Source organism: Saccoglossus kowalevskii, chromosome 7 (genome assembly GCF_978046115.1).
Source record: "Saccoglossus kowalevskii chromosome 7, keSacKowa6.1, whole genome shotgun sequence".
NCBI classification, from domain to species: Eukaryota; Metazoa; Hemichordata; class Enteropneusta; family Harrimaniidae; genus Saccoglossus; species Saccoglossus kowalevskii.
In genome coordinates this window covers 37,280,159-37,303,298 of record NC_140647.1, presented here as the reverse complement: position 1 = coordinate 37,303,298, position 23,140 = coordinate 37,280,159, and the positions used below count along the sequence as shown (strand labels likewise).

General features: G+C 36.3%; 2 protein-coding genes across 3 annotated transcripts in view; one reads left to right on the top strand and one right to left on the bottom strand.

The window, feature by feature from the left end:
• Positions 1-7,034, bottom strand: part of LOC100366697 (carbohydrate sulfotransferase 8-like) — a 35,937-nt gene extending 28,903 nt beyond the window's left edge. Inside the window, exons 1-2 of one of the 2 annotated variants that reach the window (XM_002731700.4) lie at positions 6,847-7,032; positions 4,003-4,143 (exon numbers count right to left, since the gene is read on the bottom strand). In XM_002731700.4, coding sequence (XP_002731746.1) covers positions 4,003-4,081 — 79 coding nt within the window. In that variant the 5' untranslated portion in view covers positions 4,082-4,143; positions 6,847-7,032. Of the gene's footprint in view, positions 1-4,002; positions 4,144-6,846 lie in introns of both variants that reach the window. The other variant, XM_078006346.2, reaches the window with a different exon arrangement.
• Positions 7,035-17,277: 10,243 nt separating this feature from the next.
• LOC144342467 (uncharacterized) lies at positions 17,278-21,870 on the top strand. The gene is made up of 2 exons (XM_078005570.2): positions 17,278-21,430; positions 21,527-21,870. Exons 1-2 carry the CDS (start codon positions 17,278-17,280, stop codon positions 21,868-21,870), a joined length of 4,497 nt encoding a protein of 1,498 aa, XP_077861696.2.
• Positions 21,871-23,140: the final 1,270 nt, after the last annotated feature.

Here is a 23,140-nt window from a genome sequence, read left to right as displayed (position 1 = left end):
TGATGAGAGTTATATTTGGAAATCCTACTCTGTATGGTGTCACAAAGGAACTCATCAACACCATAAGTAGGACCTATAGTTTTGGATTTCCATTACTGTATGGTGAATGGTGATTTGGAAATAAAACTTTGTATGACTTATACACCCATGGAAATTATACCCTGTATGAAGTAAACACACAAACTCATCAACAGGGGGGGTGCAGATATAAACTGGAATGGCCCATTATTGTACTTGATGTTTGCAGAGTATAATAATACCAGTACCAGTTGAAACCTCATCTGTTGGCTCCGTGTTCGTATGTTATCATCGCCGCCAGGGAAGTCTTTCTGTTACTGTTGCCATTTTGGTATTTGAACCATCACACCTGTACTATACCAATTACGGTAATATTACGTTGCGTGTGACAGTTATTAATAACTTTATCACTCAACAAGTACCATCTGAGGGTACCATATGGTAAAGACAGAACATAAAATACATTGCACAGACATAAATAAACAATACATTATGAGAAACTATTGCAAAGGAAAATACTTATTACAGAAATAAATCAAAGAAAGCTTAGAAAGAACCCCCATGTGCTGAGAGTATTGGAGACACATTAAATATAATTCGAAATTACTTAGCTGAAAACTAATTATGCAAATCAGAAAATTAATATGACCAGATTTGAGTGTAAAACTAATGAGGTCTGCGCAATGTAACAGAAAATCTATGTCTCCAAGTTTAATTGAAATGTGATTAGAACCAAAAAATTATGAATTATTATGCTTATTAGGGAATTAATATGAACAGATTTTTACCCCAAACTAATTAGGTTTGTACATTGTCCTAGAGCATCTTTGTACTAAGTTTCATTGAAATGGAATAATTAGTACCGTGAAAACTCCAAAATTTCGACCCCTCTAAAAATTCGGACGCCTATTTATTTGCCGGGTTTCGGTGTTTTATTTACCTCCAAATTTTCGACTCCACTAAAAATTGACGACTCATTCTTATTCGAAAATTGCGACCAGTTTTAGTTTTCCCCAAAACGAAAAAAAGAGACCGATGTGAGCGTTCAAACGGGACCTTCCTCGAAGGCATGAATCCGGGTTTCTGATTGACTGAGAGATTTTTATTTTATTGGTAACGAAAATATATTCTAAATAAACGAAGTTTCAAATAAAAACGAACACAAAAATCTCGGCATGCTGCGTTTCTGAATTGTTGATTATTACTGTACATGTACTCAGTAGTGATTATAATAATGTACACAAAATAAATTTGTTGAATGGTTATGAAATACAAATAAAAGTCAACTTAGTTTCATCGTAAGCGAATGATTCCGGTCTCGTATAAACGTTTGATGCTGTAGGATATCCGCCATGTTCTCTTAGGTCAAATAGGTCAAATCGCTAATTAACCAATCAAAAAGCTGGATGATGCCAACGTGTTCAAATTACCATAGCTTATTTAAATATGTTAATGTTATTGAACGCAATGCGGAAGAGATTGATGTTGTAGTACGATATTTTGGCTTGGATTTTGATGCGAAAACGGCATGATTTTTTTTAAATAAAAAAATTAGTTGTTTTTAAAAAATAAACTGGTCATCTGAAGAATAATTTAACATTGTTCACAGTGATAACAGCTCATTCTCGAAAGGAAGCTTACCCGCTCACGCTAGTCACGATAAAAATCATACACGTGTACTCTTGAATAGACAGACGTCAATGACTACGGTAAAACTTAGACTCTATTTTAGCCGGCAGGATTGATTGAAATGTCCGAAAAATGACGCCAAAATACACCTTAAAAGTCCCATTTTATTTTCTTAAATCCCATTTTATTTTTTAATCCAAGGGCGAATTTACGGCAGAATTTGGTCCCTCAAATAAGGGACACGTGAGCTTTGATTCTAACCGGATACATTGCACTGGGTCGGGGAGATAGTTTGCTAAACTTCTATGTATCTTTTGCAAGTTTTCCTAGGTAGTGCGAGACAGCTTTGTCTTTTGACCTATTAGTTTTGTGCTGACCTCTTCTCCGCGTCTTGATGTTTTGTTTTGCTTGTCATAATACTCACTGATTGATGACTTTGTTTAGATTTTGAGTTACAACTCGGCCACAACCTTTGCTTTTATCGTGAAACATGAGGAAGTTTACGTCAATTGACGGATATTGCATTTTTTAAAAACTAATGAAGCACACTGTCTATCATCCCCATTTTTTCATTTGCTGATTTCTATTCTGAAAAATTCGACCGTCCGAAAATGCACCTTAATTTTGACTCTAAAAACACGTCACATTTCTAACACAAATTATTTAAAACCGGTCGAAATTTTGGAGTTTTTACGGTACTTTAGATATCAGTGTGAAAGCTTAAAATTGGTTAATTATGCAAATTAGGTAATTAATATGTACAGATTTTAACCCACAATTATTCAGGTCTGTCTATTGTCCTACAGCATCCATGTACATTCATTGATATGTGATGTATAGTACCTGAGATATCAGTGTGAAAGTTGGTTAATTATGCAAATTAGGTGATTAATATGCACAAATATTTACCGGAAACTAATTGGGTCTGCATAATTCTAGATTCATTGAAATGTGATGATTAGTACTTTAGATATCAGTAGAAAAGCTGAAAATTAATTATGCAAATTAGGTAATTAATATGCACAATTATTTACCCTAAAACTAATCAGGTCTCTGCATAGTCCTAAAGGATCTATGTACCAAGTTTCATTGAAATGCGATGATTAGTACTTGAGATACCCGTGGAAAAGCTGAAAATTAACTAATTATGCAAATTAGGTGATTAATATGCACAAATATTTATCGAAAACAATCAATCTCTGCATAGTCCTTGAGTATGTAAGTACCAAGTTTCATTGAAATGTAATGCTAACTACTTATATCAAATGCTGAAAATTAATTAATTATGCAAATTAGGTAATTAATATGTACTGATATTACCATAAAAACTATCAGGTCTGTGCAGTGTCGTATGACATCTATGTACCAAGTTTCATTGAAATGTGATGATTAGTACTTGAGATATCAGTGGAAAAACCGAAAATTGACTAATCATTATGCAAATTAGGTAATTAGTATCCACGGATTATTACCAAAAACTAATCAAAACCTAGCATTAGTTCAGAGCATCTATGTACCAAGTTTCATCAAAATCCAATGAGTGGTTGTTTAGATATCAGTGGAACAGTCATGGAACCACTAAAAAATAGCTAATTATCATGCAAATTAGGTAATTAATATGCACGGATTTTTACCAAAAATTAATCAAATCTGCGCATATGTTCAGAGCATCTATGTACCAAGTTTCATCAAAATCTAATGAGTGGTTCTTTAGATATCAGTGGAACAGTCATAGAACAGCTAAAAATTAGCTAATTATCATGCAAATTAGGTAATTAACGAGGATGGATTTTTACCAAAACCTAATCAAATCTGCGCATTGGCCCAGAGCATCTATGCACCAAGTTTCATCAAAAACCGATGTATGGTTCTTGAGATAGCAGTGGAACAGTCGGACACACATACACACATACATGTACACACACATACAGACACACTAACTGCAAAGACTCCCATTTTGTGCTTCGCACATGGGAGTCAAAAACCAATGGCCCCGAATGCCGGGTTATTCATTCGCTGAACCCGCCTTTTATACACTCCCATATTCCATTTTATCAAATAAACACCAAAAGATAAAGAGCAAGTCTAGTGTGAGCCCTCTGTTTTCTCATTTTATAAAAGCACGAAACAATTCTATAGGAAAATTAAAGAACAAAATCTTTGACGTGATTTTGAAATAGAGCTATGGTGTCGATATCGTCGTGTAAGGAAATTTTGAAAAAAAAATAAAAAAAATGTGTACAGTGGCTATACCGCATCCCGCGCAGTTTGTAATGGCCAGCCCCTTAGAATGGCCAGCCCCTTAGAATGGCCCGCCCCTTAGAATGGCCAACGCCATGACCTTCCTTTCCTTACCTGTATAGTGGAATAAACCAATTGTTATTAGTATAGACACCACGATAAGTAGCTTCAGCAGATGACCATCACAACGCATATTGACAGTCACACCTTCCAATGTTGACCTCAATTAAGATGAATGGGGCTGTCAGCTGTCAGCTGTAAGTGATAAACAACAGACTTTCAGAAGCCATGGGGTAACAACCATAGTTATTATAACTAACAACTTACTAAGTCAGATATATTATGAAGAATATTTTCAGTAGTATCCGATAGTACAATTGGCTAATTTAAAACAACAATAATGCCACCCCATTCTTTGCATAATTATAGGCTTGATCGGCTATTCATTGCCACTTACCCACAATGTTTTCTACAGTTTGCTGTACATGCATGTACATACATATGTTACTAGTAATCTCACAATATATCCTACACTACAAATGTAAATAACAGATGTTCTTTGTGTACAACATTTGTTTTTTGTGTTTTTTAATAATAATAATACTTTATTGCCTCAGTGTAAAAAGATTTACATAGGATAAGTTCTTCACAAAATGTTCTTCATCTTCAATTGAATTTGTGTCACAGTTATTGCATATTCTTTTATTTATAGGTTTCTTAGGAAATGAATATCTGCCTTCCTCTATTGCCAAGTTATGGTTACTAATTCTAAATTTTGTCAACATTTTCCTTTTATGAGTGTCAAGTTCAGTCAAATATGGCTCAAAGATGTATTCTGTTTGCTATTTTCTATGGAAATCATTTCTTTCCAGAAACTGGTATATTTATTTTCAAGGGAAGTTTTTAAAATTTGATTAATTTGATTTTTTTGTTGGATAGTGAATGTTTTTTCTTTTATGAAGTTTAGTGAATTGTCTTTCAATATTGTATGTATTGCATTTAGCCATTTGTATTGTATAGTATTGTGTTGTGTTTGTTCTAGGTATGCCTGTTTTGTAAGATTGTCATCTGGGAGATCCTTTACATGCAACCAGTAATTAATAGCTTGAACTTTTGCACTGAGCAGTAGTGGATAATTACCCACCTCTGCTCTTGATGGTAAGTTACAGGATTTTTTTATTTACTTGTAAGATTTGTTTGCAGAATTTAATATTGATTTTTTCAATTGATGTTTTGTCCCATTTAGCATTGTCCTGAATGTCCTGCAAGTCTAGGGCCCATAATTCTGAGCCATAAAGCAAAATTGGTTTTATGTAAATGTTAAATATTTTGTCTAGATTTCCTAAAAGTACTTTGTTCATGGTGTAAATTGATTTTCCAGCTTTACCTGCTAAATTTGACATGGCATCCGCAAAACTCCCATTTGATTTTATTGAGATTCCTAGATATGTATAACTGTTTGTTATTTGAATGTTATCATTTCCAAAATTGAATTGGTATTTTTTTCTCAATGTAGATGAACCGAAGATAACAACTTGAGTTTTTGAAAGGTTCACACTCAATTTCCACTTATTGCAATATTCATTTAGTGTATTTAATGATGTCTGTAGACCAGTCTGGGTAGTGGAAATAAGGGCTAAATCATCTGCATATAAAACAGAGTTAACAGTGTTATTATTCAGGAGTGGTGATTCAGTATTATCCAAACTATCCTTTAAATCAATTAATAAAAATGTTGAAAAGAGTTGGGCTAATTATACATCCCTGTTTTACTCCTCTATTAATAGTGAATTCTTTAGTTATATAATTATTTATATTAATGCAAGCTTTTTTTTTTTGAATACATGTTTTTTATTATTTTGTAAATCTTGCCATTAATGTTATTTTTTAATAGTTTATAGAATAGCCCTACTCTCCATACCGTGTCGAATGCTTTGGCAAAATCTACAAAACAGCCATAGAGTTTTTGTTTATTTTTAATATGTTTTTGAATTGGAGTTTTTAATACAAAAATTTGATCAGTTGTTCTGTGTTTCTTCAATGAAACAGTTTACGCGTTTATTTATAATGTAACAGAAGACTTTACTAATACAACTTGAAACTGATATTCCCCTGTAATTTTGAGGGTCTAATTTGTCTCCTTTTTTATAAAGATGAGTAATGCAACTTAAATTCTAAATATCTGGGAAAACTGAGCTACCCAAAACTAAGTTAAACAATTTGGTAAGTAAATTAATTAGATAGTTTGAGCTGTATTTTAATAGTTCTAAACAGAAACCATCCAAGCCTGGTGCTTTTTTGGATTTTAGCATTTTCAGTGCTCCACTAACTTCTTTTTCACTAATAACCTTATCTAAGTGATCATTTACTATTATGTTCTCTTCATGCTCTGATAATTCATAATTCATTTTTGTCTGCCATTTATTTGTTTGTCGTATTTTTTTCGAAAACGCAATATCATATTCTCCCTATATATACATAACAAATTGTATACAAATTGTACAAAGACGCACAATTGGAATCGTCAATAAATACAGGGCCCTTCGTTCGCGAAGAATTTGTGGATATGTCCTATCTATAATGAGCAATAAATTTCAACTTAACATTAATTCAATTCAATTCACTGGTAACATTTTTTTGTCATAATGACGACAGAAACTAACGTTTACTGGTATGACATTTTCATTCAAAGCGGGCCACGCAAGACAGCTGCATTTTATGAAGATCTATACCATAACTGCATTCAGCGCACATTGTAGGTTCCCCGTAAATCATGCCTAGCACGACGGTATTGTCAGCGAGGATTTGATCAACGAGATACATGTACGCGGGTAAAATAACCTTGAGCAGCGCGGTTCAATGTCGGTGTCGACTTTGAAGAACTTGTTACGAAGTTAACTCCTAAACAGAGCAGTCTTAAACACCACCCACAGTCGTTATTTATATATAGTGACTTACTTCAACAGATACGTGTAACTTCCACTCAGTAAATAGCAATGGTGATAAATAACCAAGAATATATGGTGTGGTGTACAGCGTTTGACATGCTAACTAGGGTATCCTCTCAGAAGTGACCTGACGTTGACTAGCGTGAGAATGGCTTAACGGAATATGTTCACGCATGCGCATAGAGAGATGACTTGTCAGATGTCGTTGCTCGAATAAATTAAACAGGCGAGTCATTCGTAAAAATAGTTAACTTGAAGCTGGCAATGGTCGCGCCTCACACGTAAGCTGGCAAACGTCGTGCCTCAGCAGCCTCACACGTAAGCTGGCAATGGTCGTGCCTCACACGTAATCTGGCAATGTCCGTGCCTCACACGTAAGCTGGCAATGGTCGTGCCTCACACGTAAGTAAGTAATGCCTTTATTGAAATCATATCCTGTTCAGGATCTGGATTTTTAAAATACAATAAAGTTTCAAATACATACAGAATGGCAAGACGAAAAATACAAATGAAGACATAGTAAAAACATAATAAAATCAAATAAAAACGGAGAACAAGGAATGGTTAGAAAAAACATACAGAAAAGGTATCTTAATAAGTAATATCAATTATAAAGCAGCTGGTATTTTTTGTTTATGAGTGTCATTTCTTAAATTGAAGCACTCAAAGATATATTTTGCCAAATGAATTAGTGATTGTTTATCTTTTGTTTTTAGATGGCTTTCATCTTCTATTTGTTTTTCCTGACAGTAGTGGCATTTTCTCTATGGTGTGCCATTAGGGCCAAAATTGAAAAACACCAATAAATAAAAGAATAGATAAATAAATAAATAAATAAATAAATAAATAAAAGAATAAATCAAAGAATAGATAAATAAACAAAAGAATAAATAAAAGAATAGATAAATAAATAAAAGAATAGATAAATAAATAAAAGAATAAATCAAAAAATAGATAAATAAATAAATAAAAGAATAAATCAAAGAATAAAACAATAAATAAAAAAAAAATTGAAAATTAGAACAAGAAATAAAAGATTATATGGAAGAATAGAACGATAAATTAAAAAATAGAAGAATAAATAAAATAATAAAACAAAAAATAAAACAATAGAAAAATAAATAAAACAATAAACGAAAGAATAGAAAATTAAATGAATAAATAAAAGAATGGAAAAATAGAATCAGCTTATTACCAAACGCTTCAGCGTGGTATTAAGAGTTTGTTTTCAGGGGTGGGTGATACCAAGGTGGGAAATGGATGCACATAAGGGGTTAATTCCTTGAATTGCAATATCCTCCGGGGCGGACATCCGGGCATTTTATACCGCCTGGCAACCCTCGCGGTGAAAACAAAGACCCAAAACCCGCAGAAAACGGTACTTTGCTGTGGTTGTTGAGAGTTCCCTGAACAGTGTAACAAGATTAACCCTACGTGTGTAACATATATGAATTTGGTTGTTCAGGATTACTTCAAAGTTGAGTTTGTGTTGTTTTCTCGAGTTTTCACTGCCTCCACCGGCGTTCTTCGGCAGCGCGCACAAAGCCCATAGAAATACGTTGTACAGTGGTGCGCGTCTTAGCAACGTAGAACGTCCGTGACGTAGCTCCGCCCCCCGAGGATAGAGGGTTCAGGCCGAAATACAATATATAGTGTTTTCATGTTTCGTCTGATATTTCTGTGGTATTCTGCTGCTGTAAGTAATGCACGATTTGTTCCGAAATTCAGTATTTTGTGTGCATTCCAGGGTTATTCGTTTTTTGCTGAAAACACCCCTATTTTTTAATGGCAGAGTCGAATAGTTTCACTCCCACTGGGAAATCTGCATTGTTGCTTGAATGAGAGCTAATTAAACACATTTCCCAGACCGGCGAAAGAGTATGCAACAGCCAATTTTAACAGCCTGTCACATGATTTTAGTCTGAATGTCAACACGAAAAGAGGCTAGTCCATTATACGCAGGAGTAATTGGGAGTAGAATATGTGAGGGATAGTATTAACAGAGATGTGTATACTGGAAAGTAATAACTATCATACTTTTGCACTCTGAGCATTCCTGTTTTAGTATATTGGTTTGAAAATGTTGAACTTGCATGATTTGCAATGTGTTTTTTTTACTGAAACTCCCCTATTGATCGAATTCCGGGTTTGAACGAGAACGACACACCACGTGATTCATTTGAATACAATGCTGAAGGCAAGCATGCCGTGCTACTGTGGTACTCCACTGACGGGATGACTTACTAGTACTGCATGCTACAACTTCGCTTCTGATGTTGCTTGCTAGCCGTGGATTGAATGAATCTTGATTACCGGTTAAAATGTTGCTCATTTGGCGTTGGTAATCTTTATTTGGAACTGGGTAACGCAGCAACGTCGCCAGCAGAAACCTCCTGGTACCGGTACTTCGTACTATGATAAAACTCAGTCAACATACACCAAGTTCTGTCAATCGTAGTATTCCATGTGATGTACACCTAATATGCAAAAAATGTTGCTAAACTGGATAAAAATAGCAGACGAACATTTATTTACAAAATAAAAATACTTCGGTTGCCAATGAAAACAAGCCGGTAAAAAACAAGCAATATGTTTTCGGCTGTTACCATGGCAGGACATGAACGTGAAGCTAACGTCGGATTATAACTAAAACCAGGCACCTTATACGAGGTTCGCAAAATAACATTCAGTCTTTAGAAGTCACTTTATTTTATTGCTAGGACGTATTCAGCCGTTAAATGTATTATTTCCAACCGTTTTGCGATAGTATTTTCTAGATTGGAGGCAGCATTTAGATTTTATTCAAAGTTCAATTGGGATTACGTTGACAGTGTAACAATGTCGGCGCCAGTGATCTCTTACCAGTGCGCAACGTAGCCAGAATAAAAGGCATGATCATTTGGCCACTGCTATTACAAGACTGGTAGGAGGTAATAAATATGGGGCGAAAGTATTCAAAAAACAGATTTTCGCTGTTGCCATGGTAGCGGTGGGTCAGGATTGTTTTTCCAATTAGTGATGGTACGATCTGCCTATCAAGTTTGAACAAAATCAGCCAAGCCAAAAAAATCACAGAAGAGTTAAAAAGCCATTCCTGGTGAACAGTTACTCTAACTTTGGGGTCAAATTTCTCATTAATGAAAAAAGATATAAAAAATTCAAATAGTAACTTTGTACCCACACTCAAACCGAGTACAATGAGCTATGTCTGAGGTGTTGTATCACAGGGAATTGGACAAACTTATGTATTTTAATAAATTATTGAATAATAAAATGTTATATAACTTTTCTTTTACCCCCTCCCCTTCCTGGTATCTAAATCAAGTAATCACTATTTTTATTTTGAAAACACATTTCCGTCTGCTATTTTTGTCAGGTTCAAATCGTTCACCAATCGTTCATTTTTGGCATGTTAGATGTACATCACATAGAATACTAGGATTGGGAGAACTTAATGTATGTTGACCACCTGGAAACTGAGTTTTATCAATCTTGAAGGGCTCTCTGAACATCCACCCGCAGCCTGGACCCGCAGTAAAATCAGCCTTTTCACTTTGGCGCGTAAATGTTTTGACTTGACAAGTTGTTTGACAGCTAGCAAAAAGATTGTGCGACGCGCATCGTCGGCGGCGTCTTTTTTATGACGTTTTGAACACTTAGTCAATTTGAGCAGTATTTATTCGGACAATGACTCAAGTTTAGACGTCTGATTATTTTATTTTCACACGTACAGTGACACGCGTTCTACACTGACACGCGTTGCTAGGTCGCAGCACTGTCTTGGAGCATATTAATGGGCAATTGAGTTCCCGACCTAAATTTCTATCCCGATTTGTTGCACGTTCTTTCTTTAATATGAAATAATCAAATATGGGACATATGTAATAATAACAGAACTCCATACCCTCCCAGTGGCTTCGCTCGTGAAAGTACGGCAGCAGGATACACCGCATCACTCGTGAAAATAACTTCCATACGCAATGAAAGCCACGGGGAGGGTATGGGGTTCTGTCATAATACTTCATTATCACTGAAAACATTTTCCCCCTGAAATAAATTCCAGTGAAAATGCCATTTCCCTCACACTCTATTGAGACACAGCACAGTGAAAATTGGATTCACATGTAATGCTTGAAAACATGTCAGCAAAAATAAATTAAGTGAAATTCTACGTGACTTCATAAGAGTTGGATATGAACAAATTACACCCGACCCTACCACTCCATACACAATGTAAACTACACGCCAAAACATCCTTTCGCCCATGGGTACTATCGTGTTTCACCAGTATATTCTATTTGACTTCAGGAGAAATTGAAATAAACAAATTAATTATAATTTCAGCCTCTAGTTGAGCACTGATTAAATCATAAACTACCTCGTCTTTATGTCAACTTTAAGTTATTCATTGCCTACATCAGTGACTTCAAAATATATGTTTCAATCCCAAGAATTTAACTCGCTGTTAATTGCATGGGAGTGCCAGTCTTTCATGAATTTCTATTGTCATGTCAAATTCTTGCGATTACTGGGAACATGAAGCTGTAACTAAATCGTGGTATAAGCACCGGTTAGGCAGGCTTGAACTATGCATGTGAAGCCACCTGAGAGGTATATTCAATCCAATAGATTTCTCATTGTTTGGTAACTATTTGCTGCAAATGCAGCAAAAATCAATATAAAAATATTACCCACACAGCATTCTACAGGTTACTTGTTTAAATAAGTGTTTTAAAAAACCTGTTTAAAAGTAAACCGCCGTTGCGTCGCAACAGAGCTAAAAATTTAACCACCGTTGCGCCGCAACGGAGCTAAAAATGTAACCGCCGTTGCGCCGCAACGGAGCTAAAAATTTAACCGCCGTTGCGCCGCAACGGAGCTAAAAATTTAACCGCCGTTGCGCCGCAACGGAGCTAAAACTTTGACCCAAACCTTTAACCCCAAAGTCACAACGCGCTTGGAAAACAAGATGTCGAAGGAAAGTCATCACCAACAGGGAGGTGCTGATCATCGTCGATCTCGTTTGGTAACTGCGACTGAAACACTTCACCGAGCCGCTGATGACGTGGCGAAATTATTGGCCGAAGACCAGACAAGTCGTCGCAATGAACCAAGTCATTCACAGTTACAAATATCCCCGCCACCATTGTCGGCGCCTTCGGGTCCCGCGACGCGAGCAGTTCGTTGACAAAATCGACACACGACTTTTCTAGTAAAGAAGCCCTTGGTGAATTATTCCCTAGTTTAAGGGATCAACGTTCTGGAAAAGGTCGCTCAAAACCATGTATGTAAATGTGTCGAAATGGGCTTAGTGCGAGTGGCTAGTGCTAGTAGCACTAATCCAAAAAAGTACTAGATCTAGTGCTAAAATGGCACTAGATCTAGCGCTAAAATGGCACTAGATCTAGTGCTAAAATGTGCATAGTGCGAGTGGCATTGTTATCGCATTGTCAACGACGTCGATTAATAGGAGGGGCATCAACAACCACTTTCATATGCAAACTACAAACAGTATAAAACATCGGCAATATGCGCAAGATGTCCATAATAATACTTTCTTTATATAATATCGGATTCTGCCGTAAATTCGCCCATCCCAAAAATCGCCCTGGGGATTTCACGGCTGATGGGCGCTTATTTGGGGTTCAAAATTTAAAAAAATAATTATCAAACATTTTGGGGGGGGGGAATTTTCATTGTATCTAACTACACAGACTTTCTACGCCGTCAGTTGGGCCACCCAAGACGAAAGAAACTATTGCAGAATCAACAATAATTAATAATTCTTGCTGAATTATAAAGTAGACCACCTGGAATGTCATTACAGTGTCTCCCAGTGTAATTTTTCAAATACATTTGTTTTTATTTTATTGGTAACAAAAGTATATTTTAAATGACGTTTCTAATAAAAACGAACACAACTGCATTGCGTAGCAGCAAGCAATCACATATGCTCAATCCGGACATGCTACGTTTCACAAACGTTGAATATTACTCAGTAGTGATTATAATAACGCACAAAAAATAAATTCGTTGATTCAAATAAAATTCAACTTAGTTTCATCGTACGCAAATGATTCCGATTGCATATAAACGCTCGATGCGGTAGGGTATCCGCGGTGTTTCTACTGCGTGAGTTGAGCTAATAGGTCAAATCGCTAATTAACCAATCAAAATGCTGGATGATGCCAATGCGTTCAAATCACCATAGCTTATTTAAATATGTTTATGTTATTGAACGCAACGCGGAAGAGATTTGCCGGTGTTGTAGTACCGGGAGTACGCTCTTTTGGCTTGGATTTTGATGGGAAAATGGCATGATTTTTTTTAAATAAAAAAATAGTTGTTTTCAAAGATGAACTTTAGCATAAGAAGAATAATTTAACATTGTTTACAGTGATAACAGCTCTTTGTCCAAACGGAGCTTACGCTAGTCACAATAAACACGCTCTTGAATAAAAACTTAAATAGACTGATTTAGGCGTCAGGAACGATTGAAATGTCCGATAAATTACGACAAAATGTTTTAAAAAAATAAATTTAAAAACTGCCGAAAAATCGCCCTGGACGATTTCTTGCTCCATTTTTTTAACGCGACCATACACTGGGTTTGTTTAGCTGTGAATGGTTAAAATACGTATTTCACAACCGGAAATTCAACAGACGAACTTGTTACTTCACTTGTTTTAATTATTAACAACTGTAACAAGAACAAGATTTCGAGAGTCTACAACAAAAAATCCTAAGGGCTCCTAAAAAATATTTTTGCAGAGAAAGTGTCTGGACATATAGCATATATAATATGGTCCCGTTAAAAATCAAAAAATCGGTGAGGTTGCATCATATTCCGTTAGTTCCTCCATGATACAATGTAACAACAGGATTGCGTGAAAATGTATATGCCCATTCACAGGTCGCAGTACACACAAAATGAGGTATGTACGACCTAGAAATAGTACCGTATGCGAGTACCAAGTTGCGAGTCGCAAGTAGCAAAATATGCCATATGCTAGTGGTAAAAACGCCATATGCGAGTGGTAAAATGTATCGTTTGCTAGTAGCAAAAAAGCCCTATGCGAGGGGTAATACAAAGGCTTGTAACGTTTGCTTATAATATAACAACGTACGTTCAATTGTGTTTTATCACAGTAAAATCAAATATTTATCATGGTTACGAAATGATGTGTACATGGTTGGTTAAGATTGACATGATGCTGTTATGGTTTTTACTTTAGGGGTGATTCATATATAAAAATAATGGTAGCAAATAGGTGTCAATGCGATCTAGCCTAGGTGTCGACCGGCGCACGCCGCCCTGTACTCAACATTACAGTCGACTAGTGTACGCGGATTACATTGCGAAGGTCGCAAATAAAAGCAGCTTTAACTACTATTTCCAGTGCTTTTTGTTTATTATTCATTTAAGTGTTTATATCAAAAAGTTCATTCAGTCGTTTGCATAGAATCGATGTTTGCTCTTCACGAAATTGCACAGGAAATGTGAAAGCACAATAATTTAATAAACGGCCATGACCAGCCAGCACTACGGCAACCGAGGTGGATCACAACATGGCATTTTATAAAACCATTTTTACAATTCATTTACATTTTGAAAACAAATTTTTACTTGTTAATCCTTTTTTAAACACCATTTTCGGTCCTGGAATCAATTTTTAAAACCCACTTTCGTTTCTGGGTTCTGTTTTTATTTTAAAATCCAATTGTTTAAATCCATTTTCATTTTCAAAATTCATTTTCGTTTTCAAATTCCATTTTCATTTTCAAAATGCATTTTCGTTTTCAAATTCCATTTTCATTTTCAAAATTCCATTTTCGTTTTTAAAATTCATTTTCATTTTTAAAATCCATTTTCGTTTTCAAATTCCATTTTCATTTTCAAAACCAATTTCATTTTCACTTTTTGACCTGTGACCTCGCCCTCTAACCCCATATGACGTGACTAAGAATTGTAACTCGGATTCCGGATTTTTTATTTCCACCGGTAACGATTCCATGGTAAAGCTTATTTACGTAAGTTCTTCTTCTTCAGACTATACCCTATTTGGCCGTGTTTTTTTAGGGGGTTCTTATCTTCATCTGTCGGCTTACGCTGTGGTGTCGTATGCCTGTACATACACCGATGGCGCTGCCTTGTGTACCGACAGTACCTTATCCGGTACGATAACACAGCGGACCCACAGCTATAACTTGTTATAATCTGAGTATCAACGTTACAGCTGATAAAACGAGAGCTCCAAAGTTGATTAGAATAAGTTATAGCCGTGGTTTTGCTGCGTTTTGTACCGGTAGGGTATTGTCGGTAAACAAGGCAACGTCGTCGGCGGACAAGCCTGACCACAAATGCATTTGACGTCAAAATGTAAGCCAACCTATGAAGCCAAAAACCCTTTATGAACTAAAATCGCCACGGAACCACGGCTAAAGTTATAGTCTGAAGAATAACTTACGTAAAAAAGCCTTACCATGGAAACGTCGCTGGTGGAAATAAAAAAAAAATCAGGTCAAGTTGAAATGGTATACAAAACACAAATCGAATCGAAATGAGAATCTTAGTAAAAACAATTAAAAACAGTTAAAGTTAAAGCGATAGGCGGGGAACAACAGTGATTTTTATGTAAATTCTGATGGAAAATTTGCTTCAACGTGAAAAATACTTATATACCTATACTTCAAATGTCAACAAAAACATGAGAATGGATTTTAAAAATAAAAACGGATTAGGAAAAACAAAAACGTATTTAAAAAACGATAGATTTTAAAAATGAAAATGGATTTAAAAAAAGAAAATGGATTTTAAAAATGAAAATGGATTTTGAAAACAAAAATGGGTTTTAAAAACAAAAATAGATTTTGAAATCAAATATGAATTTTAAAAACAAAAATGGATTTTAAAAATGAAAATGGATTTTGAAAACGAAAATAGATTTAAAAAAAGAAAATGGATTTTTAAATCAGAAATGAATTTTTGAAAATGAAAAAGGATTTTAAAAAAGGAAAATGGATTTTTAAATCAAAAATGAATTTTGAAAATGAAAAAGGATTTTAAAAATGAAAATGGATTTTGAAAACGAAAATGGATTTTAAAAAAGGAAAATGGATTTTTAAATCAAAAATGGATTTTGAAAATGAAAACGGATTTTGAAAATGAAAACGGATTTAAACAATTGTTCTTTTTAAATGAAAACAGATATTAGAAACAAAAATCGATTTTAGAATCGAAAATGGTTATTAAAAGGGAATTATAAATAAAAATGAATTGTAAAAATAGTTTTATAAAATGCCATGTTGTGAGCCACCTCGGTTGCCGTACAGCACACTCCGCATAACATGTGAAAATTGTTTTTTCTTTCGGTAAAATTAGTATGAACCCGTGGTCAGCGATTAAAGAATCATAGAATTATAATTGTAGTTAGTAAAAACGGGTGCATGTTCACCGAAGGGTCACAGAATTCCTGTGTCACGCGCCGCCGTTTAAATGAAGACAATGGCAGGTTTCAAAAGTAGTCACACCTCGGAGAGGTGTTAAATTTGCCACAACCCAAGTGTTAACTGTTGCTACCGTCGTACGGTAAATCTAGGAATTCCTCTACAGCGCCCTCTATTACAATTGTTTGTTTGATATGCACTGGAGTAGAAATGCCGTCAACGTAAAGGGCTCATACCACTAATTGAATTTCCATAGACGACAATGTTAACATATGACGAGATTGCTATATGAAAATGACGAAGAAAGTTGAAAATATGGCTCAAAAATGGGAAACCAACATGCCAGTAATCAACCATATGAAAAAAACTAACATGTTGGCCAGCTCAAACTCTTGCAAATCTCAGGTAAACAAGACACACCTACTGTACTTGGATTGCACCAAGAGAAATCACTGGAAAAACACCAAGATTAGAACATCCATTAACACACAGAATAAACCCACAGGTACACAGCCGCTAAGTAGTAAACAAAAGACCACATGTTGGTCTCACCTCTGACCCAGGTGATTACGCCCTCAAACGGGGAGCACCTGAGAAAAATAATATTTAAAAAATTTCATTGGTTCTTGCTAGGCATTTAGTGGCATGAGACCTAAATATGGCAGCCATTTAAAGACCGGGCTCCATCAGTTTGCCCCGAAATCTAGGTGAATACTTAATTTAAATGTATTTTCTAGTAGCGATAGAAATGATTAATATCTATTGGTGCTGACATTACAATTGTGTTTGATTCTTTGTATTTTATGGATTTGTATTTGATGATTCAAAATGTGCATGTTCATTACGACGTTGCTCAAGTTTTATATGTACTTTTGTACTGTAGTTTACCTGGATGGTATAGACAGCAAAATAAAGTTCGTGAAGACTACGAAATTACAGCTATTATCATTCTGAGTAAAGAATTAAGGGTAGCGCCCGCAACAGTAAACTAGAAATGTCCGAGGACACAGAAGTTCAGCTTGAAGGTCAATCTCCAGTCGATGAAGACAGAGATCAAGCAGCAAGTGTCAATGGGACGCGAATGCGGACTTTAACACTGAAAGGTAAGGAGCTCAGATTCAACATTCTTAGAAGAGATTTGAAAGCAAAGAAATCTGAACTTAGTAAAGCCAAAAGAAATGCTATTATGCAAAAGGGATTTGAAGATACCCGAGCACTTAAACAAAAGCTGTTGGTTGCACAGATAGCATGGCAAGACATAAGTGAACTTTATGATGAACTTGCTGAATTGTTGGAAAAGCAGGAAGAAATTGCTGCATTCACAAAACAGAAACAACAAGACTTTTTGGAATGGCATAAATTTGAGGATGACATCAAAGTAGAAATTCAACATCGTATTGATATGGAAATGCTAAACCCTGAATCACTCAAATCAAGTTCACAGAAAACTAAAATTAGTAGCCATAGCAACCGTACAACTCCCAGTGTCAGGTCAATGAAACTGGAACTTAAGAAACAGGAAGCTGCATTGATAGTACAGCTAGCGTTTGCACAAAAGGAAAAACAGCTAGAAAGAGAGGAGCTAGAACATAGAAGGAGGATTGAAGAATTAAAGTTACATAAGAAACTTGCTGAAAATCAGGCACAGCAAGAAGTGATATATGAAGTAGACAGATCTGATGAAGGAAGTCAGAATTTGAGTGGCATACTGCCAGCCAATAAGGATGAAGATATGTACAAATTTTTAAATTCACAACCAGAGATGGATGAACAACACTCACAATCAAATAATACAGAAGCACAAAGGGCTATGCAAACTACTAGTTGTACAGCCAGCAGTTTTGATTACAGCCATGTTCCTTCAGTACACGATCAGAACTGTGCATTAATTTTGTCACCAAAAATGGAAGCAAAGGTAAACAAAAAAGTAGAAAACAAGGATGCCAGGGCCATGGTGAGCAGTGTTCCAAACCCACTTGCGAATGAAGTCACTGATGCTATGAAACAGTTGGTGGACTCATTTAGGCTTCCTCAAGTCAAATTAGAAATTTTCAGCGGAAACCCACTCCAGTTTCTCTCATGGGAGTCCTCTTTCAAGTCTCTGATTGAGTCAAAGGCCCCCTCAGTGGTTGAAAGATTAAATTTGTTGAGCCAACATCTGTCTGGTGAGCCCAAAGCAATGGTTAATAGCTACTTCTTGCTCCAAACTGAAGAGGCATTTGTACAAGCCAAAGCAGAGTTGAAGGACAGGTATGGTAACAATACAGTGATTGCCAAGGCATTCATAGATAAGCTTGCATCATCACCAAGGATCCAACCACGTGACTCCATTGGACTCCGAAGATTTTCTGATATGTTAAATGAAATTGTTGCAGCAAAGCGAACAATACATGATCTTGGTGTCTTGGATTACCCACAAGAAAATGCAAAGCTGGTAGCTAAAATTCCAACTTATATAGAAAACCAATGGAGACGTATTACACATGCCAGTGTTAGCAGTGGATGTTTTCCAACCTTTGAGCGGTTTGCATTATTTGTGAAAGAAAAGGCAAAAGAAGCAAACATACCTGCTTTTGAACCTGAAGTGAAAGACTGGAAGGAATCTTCTGTTTTCAATAGAGAAAGCAAAAACACCAGCAGGGGAGGGAACCAAGTGAAAGCTAGAACATTTACCACAAATGTAATCAGTGGTAATGAAGATCTGAAGTGCCCTTTTTGCAAAGAACAGCACCATATTGATGACTGTGACAAACTGATGAATCTTCACAGAAGAGAACGAAAGCAATTCTTCAAGACAGAAGGTCTGTGCTATGCTTGTGGGATGACTAAAGAACACAACGGGAGAGCATGTACATCCAGAGTTGATTGTAAGAAATGTTCAAAAAAACATTTGACAGCTCTCCACTATGATGAAAACCGTACTACCAGTGTAAGTCATTGCATTTCTGTATGTAACAGAGAAGGACAGACAACTGACAACTCCATGATTGTACCTGTATGGGTACGAAGCAAAGTTAATCCCAACAGAGAAATTTTACAATATTGTGTTCTAGATCCACAGAGCAATACCTGTTTCATCTCAAAAGAACTTCAGAAACAACTTAGAATCATAGGGCATGATACTGAACTGACAATGTCAACAATGCAAATGAATGGTGCAGTTGTTTCAGCTAAGAGGATAAGGGATTTAGATATTCTTAGTTACGACAGAAAGGTTGTAATACCAGTGCCAACATCCTACACCAGAGACCATGTTCCAGCAGAGAGACACCAAATCCCAAGTTCAGAGGTGGCAATGAAGTGGAACCGTCTACAAAGAATTGCTGATAAGATACCTCCAATCATGCCTCAAGTTAAGGTTGGAATATTAATAGGTAACAATGTTCCATCGGCTGTAAGACCTAGAGATATCATAGCTGGCGATGAAGATCATCCATATGGCCAAAGGTCTCTACTAGGATGGGGAATAGTTGGAACAATTTGTTCAAATTCAGAAAACAATGTTGTGTCAAACCGCATTGTGACCACAGAAACAAATGCAGCGAGTCAGCTTACAGCCATGCCTGCAAAAAAGCCGAAATTAGTTAACAGATTGGTAGTTCAGTCAACCTCACAACAGGTTCAACAGATGTTTGAACGGGACTTTATTGAACATAAACACAAACAAGAATCTCTGTCAGTTAATGATCATAAGTTCATCAGGTGCCTCTCTGACAATATCATCAAGAGAGAGGATGGTCACTATGAGATGCCCCTTCCACTGAAGTACAATAATCTTCGACTTCCAAACAACAAACCATTAGCTGTAAAAAGAACATTACAACTCAAAAGACGATTGCAAGGAAATCAGAAATACAAAAAAGATTACTTCACATTTATGGAAGATATCCTAACCAACTGTACTGAAGAAGTTCCTGAAGATCAACAGAATGTAGATGGCAGGGTGAATTATGTACCACATACAGCTGTGTATCACCCCAAAAAAAAACCTGATAAGATCCGTGTGGTTTTTGATTGCTCTGCAAGATATGAGGGCATATCTCTTAATGAGTGTCTCCTCCAAGGACCTGATCTTACCAATGGTCTAGTTGGGGTCTTAAGTCGCTTCAGAAAAGAAGAGGTGGCAGTGATGGCGGACATCCAGGGTATGTTCCACCAGTTCCATGTCACTCCAAATGATAGGGATCTGTTACGCTTCTTATGGTGGAAAGATGGTGACTTGGACAAGGAATTGTCTGAGTACAGAATGACTGTACACTTATTTGGTGCAGCCAGTTCACCAGGATGTGCCAACTTTGGTCTGAAGAGAGCAGCAGATGATGGAGAGGAGGAATTTGGTGAAGAAGCAGCTAGCTTTATCAGAGATGACTTTTATGTAGACGATGGGTTAAAGTCAGTTTCAGATGTAAGCAAAGCCATCACCCTTGTTAACAATAGTATTGATATTTGTGCTAAAGCTGGGTTGAAACTGCACAAGTGGATCTCAAACAAGAGAGAAGTGCTGGATGCGATACCTCCTGAAGCTCGTGCGTCAAGTTTGATGGAAGTAAACCTTCAAACAGACCTCTTACCTGTAGAAAGAGCATTAGGAGTGACATGGGTCGTGGAGGGTGACTTTTTCCAATTTAGAATATTATTGCGCGACTTACCACTTACTCGCAGAGGTATTCTTGCTACCATCTGCTCAGTGTATGATCCTTTAGGTTTTGCAGCCCCAGTAATCCTAACTGGAAAGATCATCTTGCAAGAATTATGTAGAAATAATGTTGATTGGGATGATCCCATCACTGAAGACCTCAGAATGAAATGGATACAGTGGAGAACTGACATTCTTGAGTTACAGAGTTTGAAGGTAAACCGTTGCTATAAACCTAACAACTTTGGTGAAGTCAAGAGAATAGAGCTTCATTACTTCTCTGATGCCAGTGAAACAGGTTATGGACAGAGCACATATTTGAGACAAATCAACCAGGATGACGAAGTATACTGTTCTTTCGTCATAGGAAAGGCCAGAGTCACACCACTCAACAAACAAATCACCATCCCTCGCCTTGAGCTGACAGCAGCAGTTTTATCTGCAAGAATGAGTCACTACATCACCACAGCACTACAGTTTAAAGATGTGAAAGAGTATTTTTGGGTAGATAGTAAAGTTGTTCTTGGATACATAAATAATGAATCCAAACGTTTTCACACCTATGTCGCCAACAGGGTCCAGCAGATATGAGAGTTGACTTCTCCAGATGCATGGAAGTATGTTAACACTGCCTCAAACCCAAGTGATGATGCTAGCAGAGGGATAACTGCCAGGCAACTTATCGAAGATTCTAACTGGTTAACTGGACCAGATTTTCTATGGAATGATAAGTCCCTATCTGCAACAGAATTTCGATATGAGTGTACCAGTGACACAGAAGAAGAGATGAGGAGAGAAATGAAGAGAACTTCCACGGTATTGAAGACTAATTCACTCACATCCTGTTCAGATGGTCAATTGATCAACTGCTTTGATCAGTACTCATCATGGGACGCATCTAAACGAGCAGCCGCTAATTGTCTACGTCTTAAGGCAAAAATTATATTATAACTATGAGCGAAGGACCATGATTACGTGATAACAAATAAGCGAAGGACCACGATTATATTATAAATATGAGCGAAGGACCATGATTACGTGATAAATATGAGCGAAGGACCATGAGTACGTTATAAATATGAATGAAGGACCACGTTTATATTATAAATATGAGCGAAGGACCATGAGTACGTTATAAATATGAGCGAATGACCACGTTTTTATTATAAATATGAGCGAAGGACCACGATTACGTGATAAATATGAGCGAAGGACCACGTTTATATTATAAATAAGAGCGAAGGACCACGTTTATATTATAAATATGAGCGAAGGACCACGTTTATATTATAAATATGAGCGAAGGGCCATAGGTACGTCATAAATATGAGCGAAGGACCACGATTATTTTATAAATATGAGCGAAAGACCACGATTATATTATAAGTATGAGCGAAGGACCACGATTACGTGATAAATATGAGCGAAGGACCACGTTTATATTATAAATAAGAGCGAAGGACCACGTTTATATTATAAATATGAGCGAAGGACCACGTTTATATTATAAATATGAGCGAAGGGCCATAGGTACGTCATAAATATGAGCGAAGGACCACGTTTATATTATAAATATGAGCGAAGGACCATGATTACGTGATAACAAATAAGCGAAGGACCACGATTATATTATAAATATGAGCGAAGGGCCATAGGTACGTCATAAATATGAGCGAAGGACCACGATTATTTTATAAATATGAGCGAAAGACCACGATTATATTATAAGTATGAGCGAAGGACCACGATTACGTGATAAATATGAGCGAAGGACCACGTTTATATTATAAATAAGAGCGAAGGACCACGTTTATATTATAAATATGAGCGAAGGACCACGTTTATATTATAAATATGAGCGAAGGGCCATAGGTACGTCATAAATATGAGCGAAGGACCACGTTTATATTATAAATATGAGCGAAGGACCATGATTACGTGATAACAAATAAGCGAAGGACCACGATTATATTATAAATATGAGCGAAGGACCATGATTACGTGATAAATATGAGCGAAGGACCACGATTACATGATAAATATGAGCGAAGGACTACGTTTATATTATGAATAAGAGCGAAGGACCACAATTACATGATAAATATGAGCGAAGGACCACGTTTATATTATAAATATGAGCGAAAGACCACGTTTTTATTAAAAAACATGAGCGAAGGACCACGTTTTTCTTATAAATATGAGCGAAGGACCATGATTACGT

What these genes read in the sequence shown, in the direction of transcription:
- LOC144342467 (XM_078005570.2), top strand. Translation starts at nt 17,278, where the DNA reads ATGTCCGAGGACACAGAAGTTCAGCTTGAAGGTCAATCTCCAGTCGAT. An exon ending in AGAGTATTTTTGGGTAGATA is followed by an intron (nt 21,431 to 21,526) that starts GTAAAGTTGTTC and finishes TGACTTCTCCAG; the next exon opens with ATGCATGGAAGTATGTTAAC.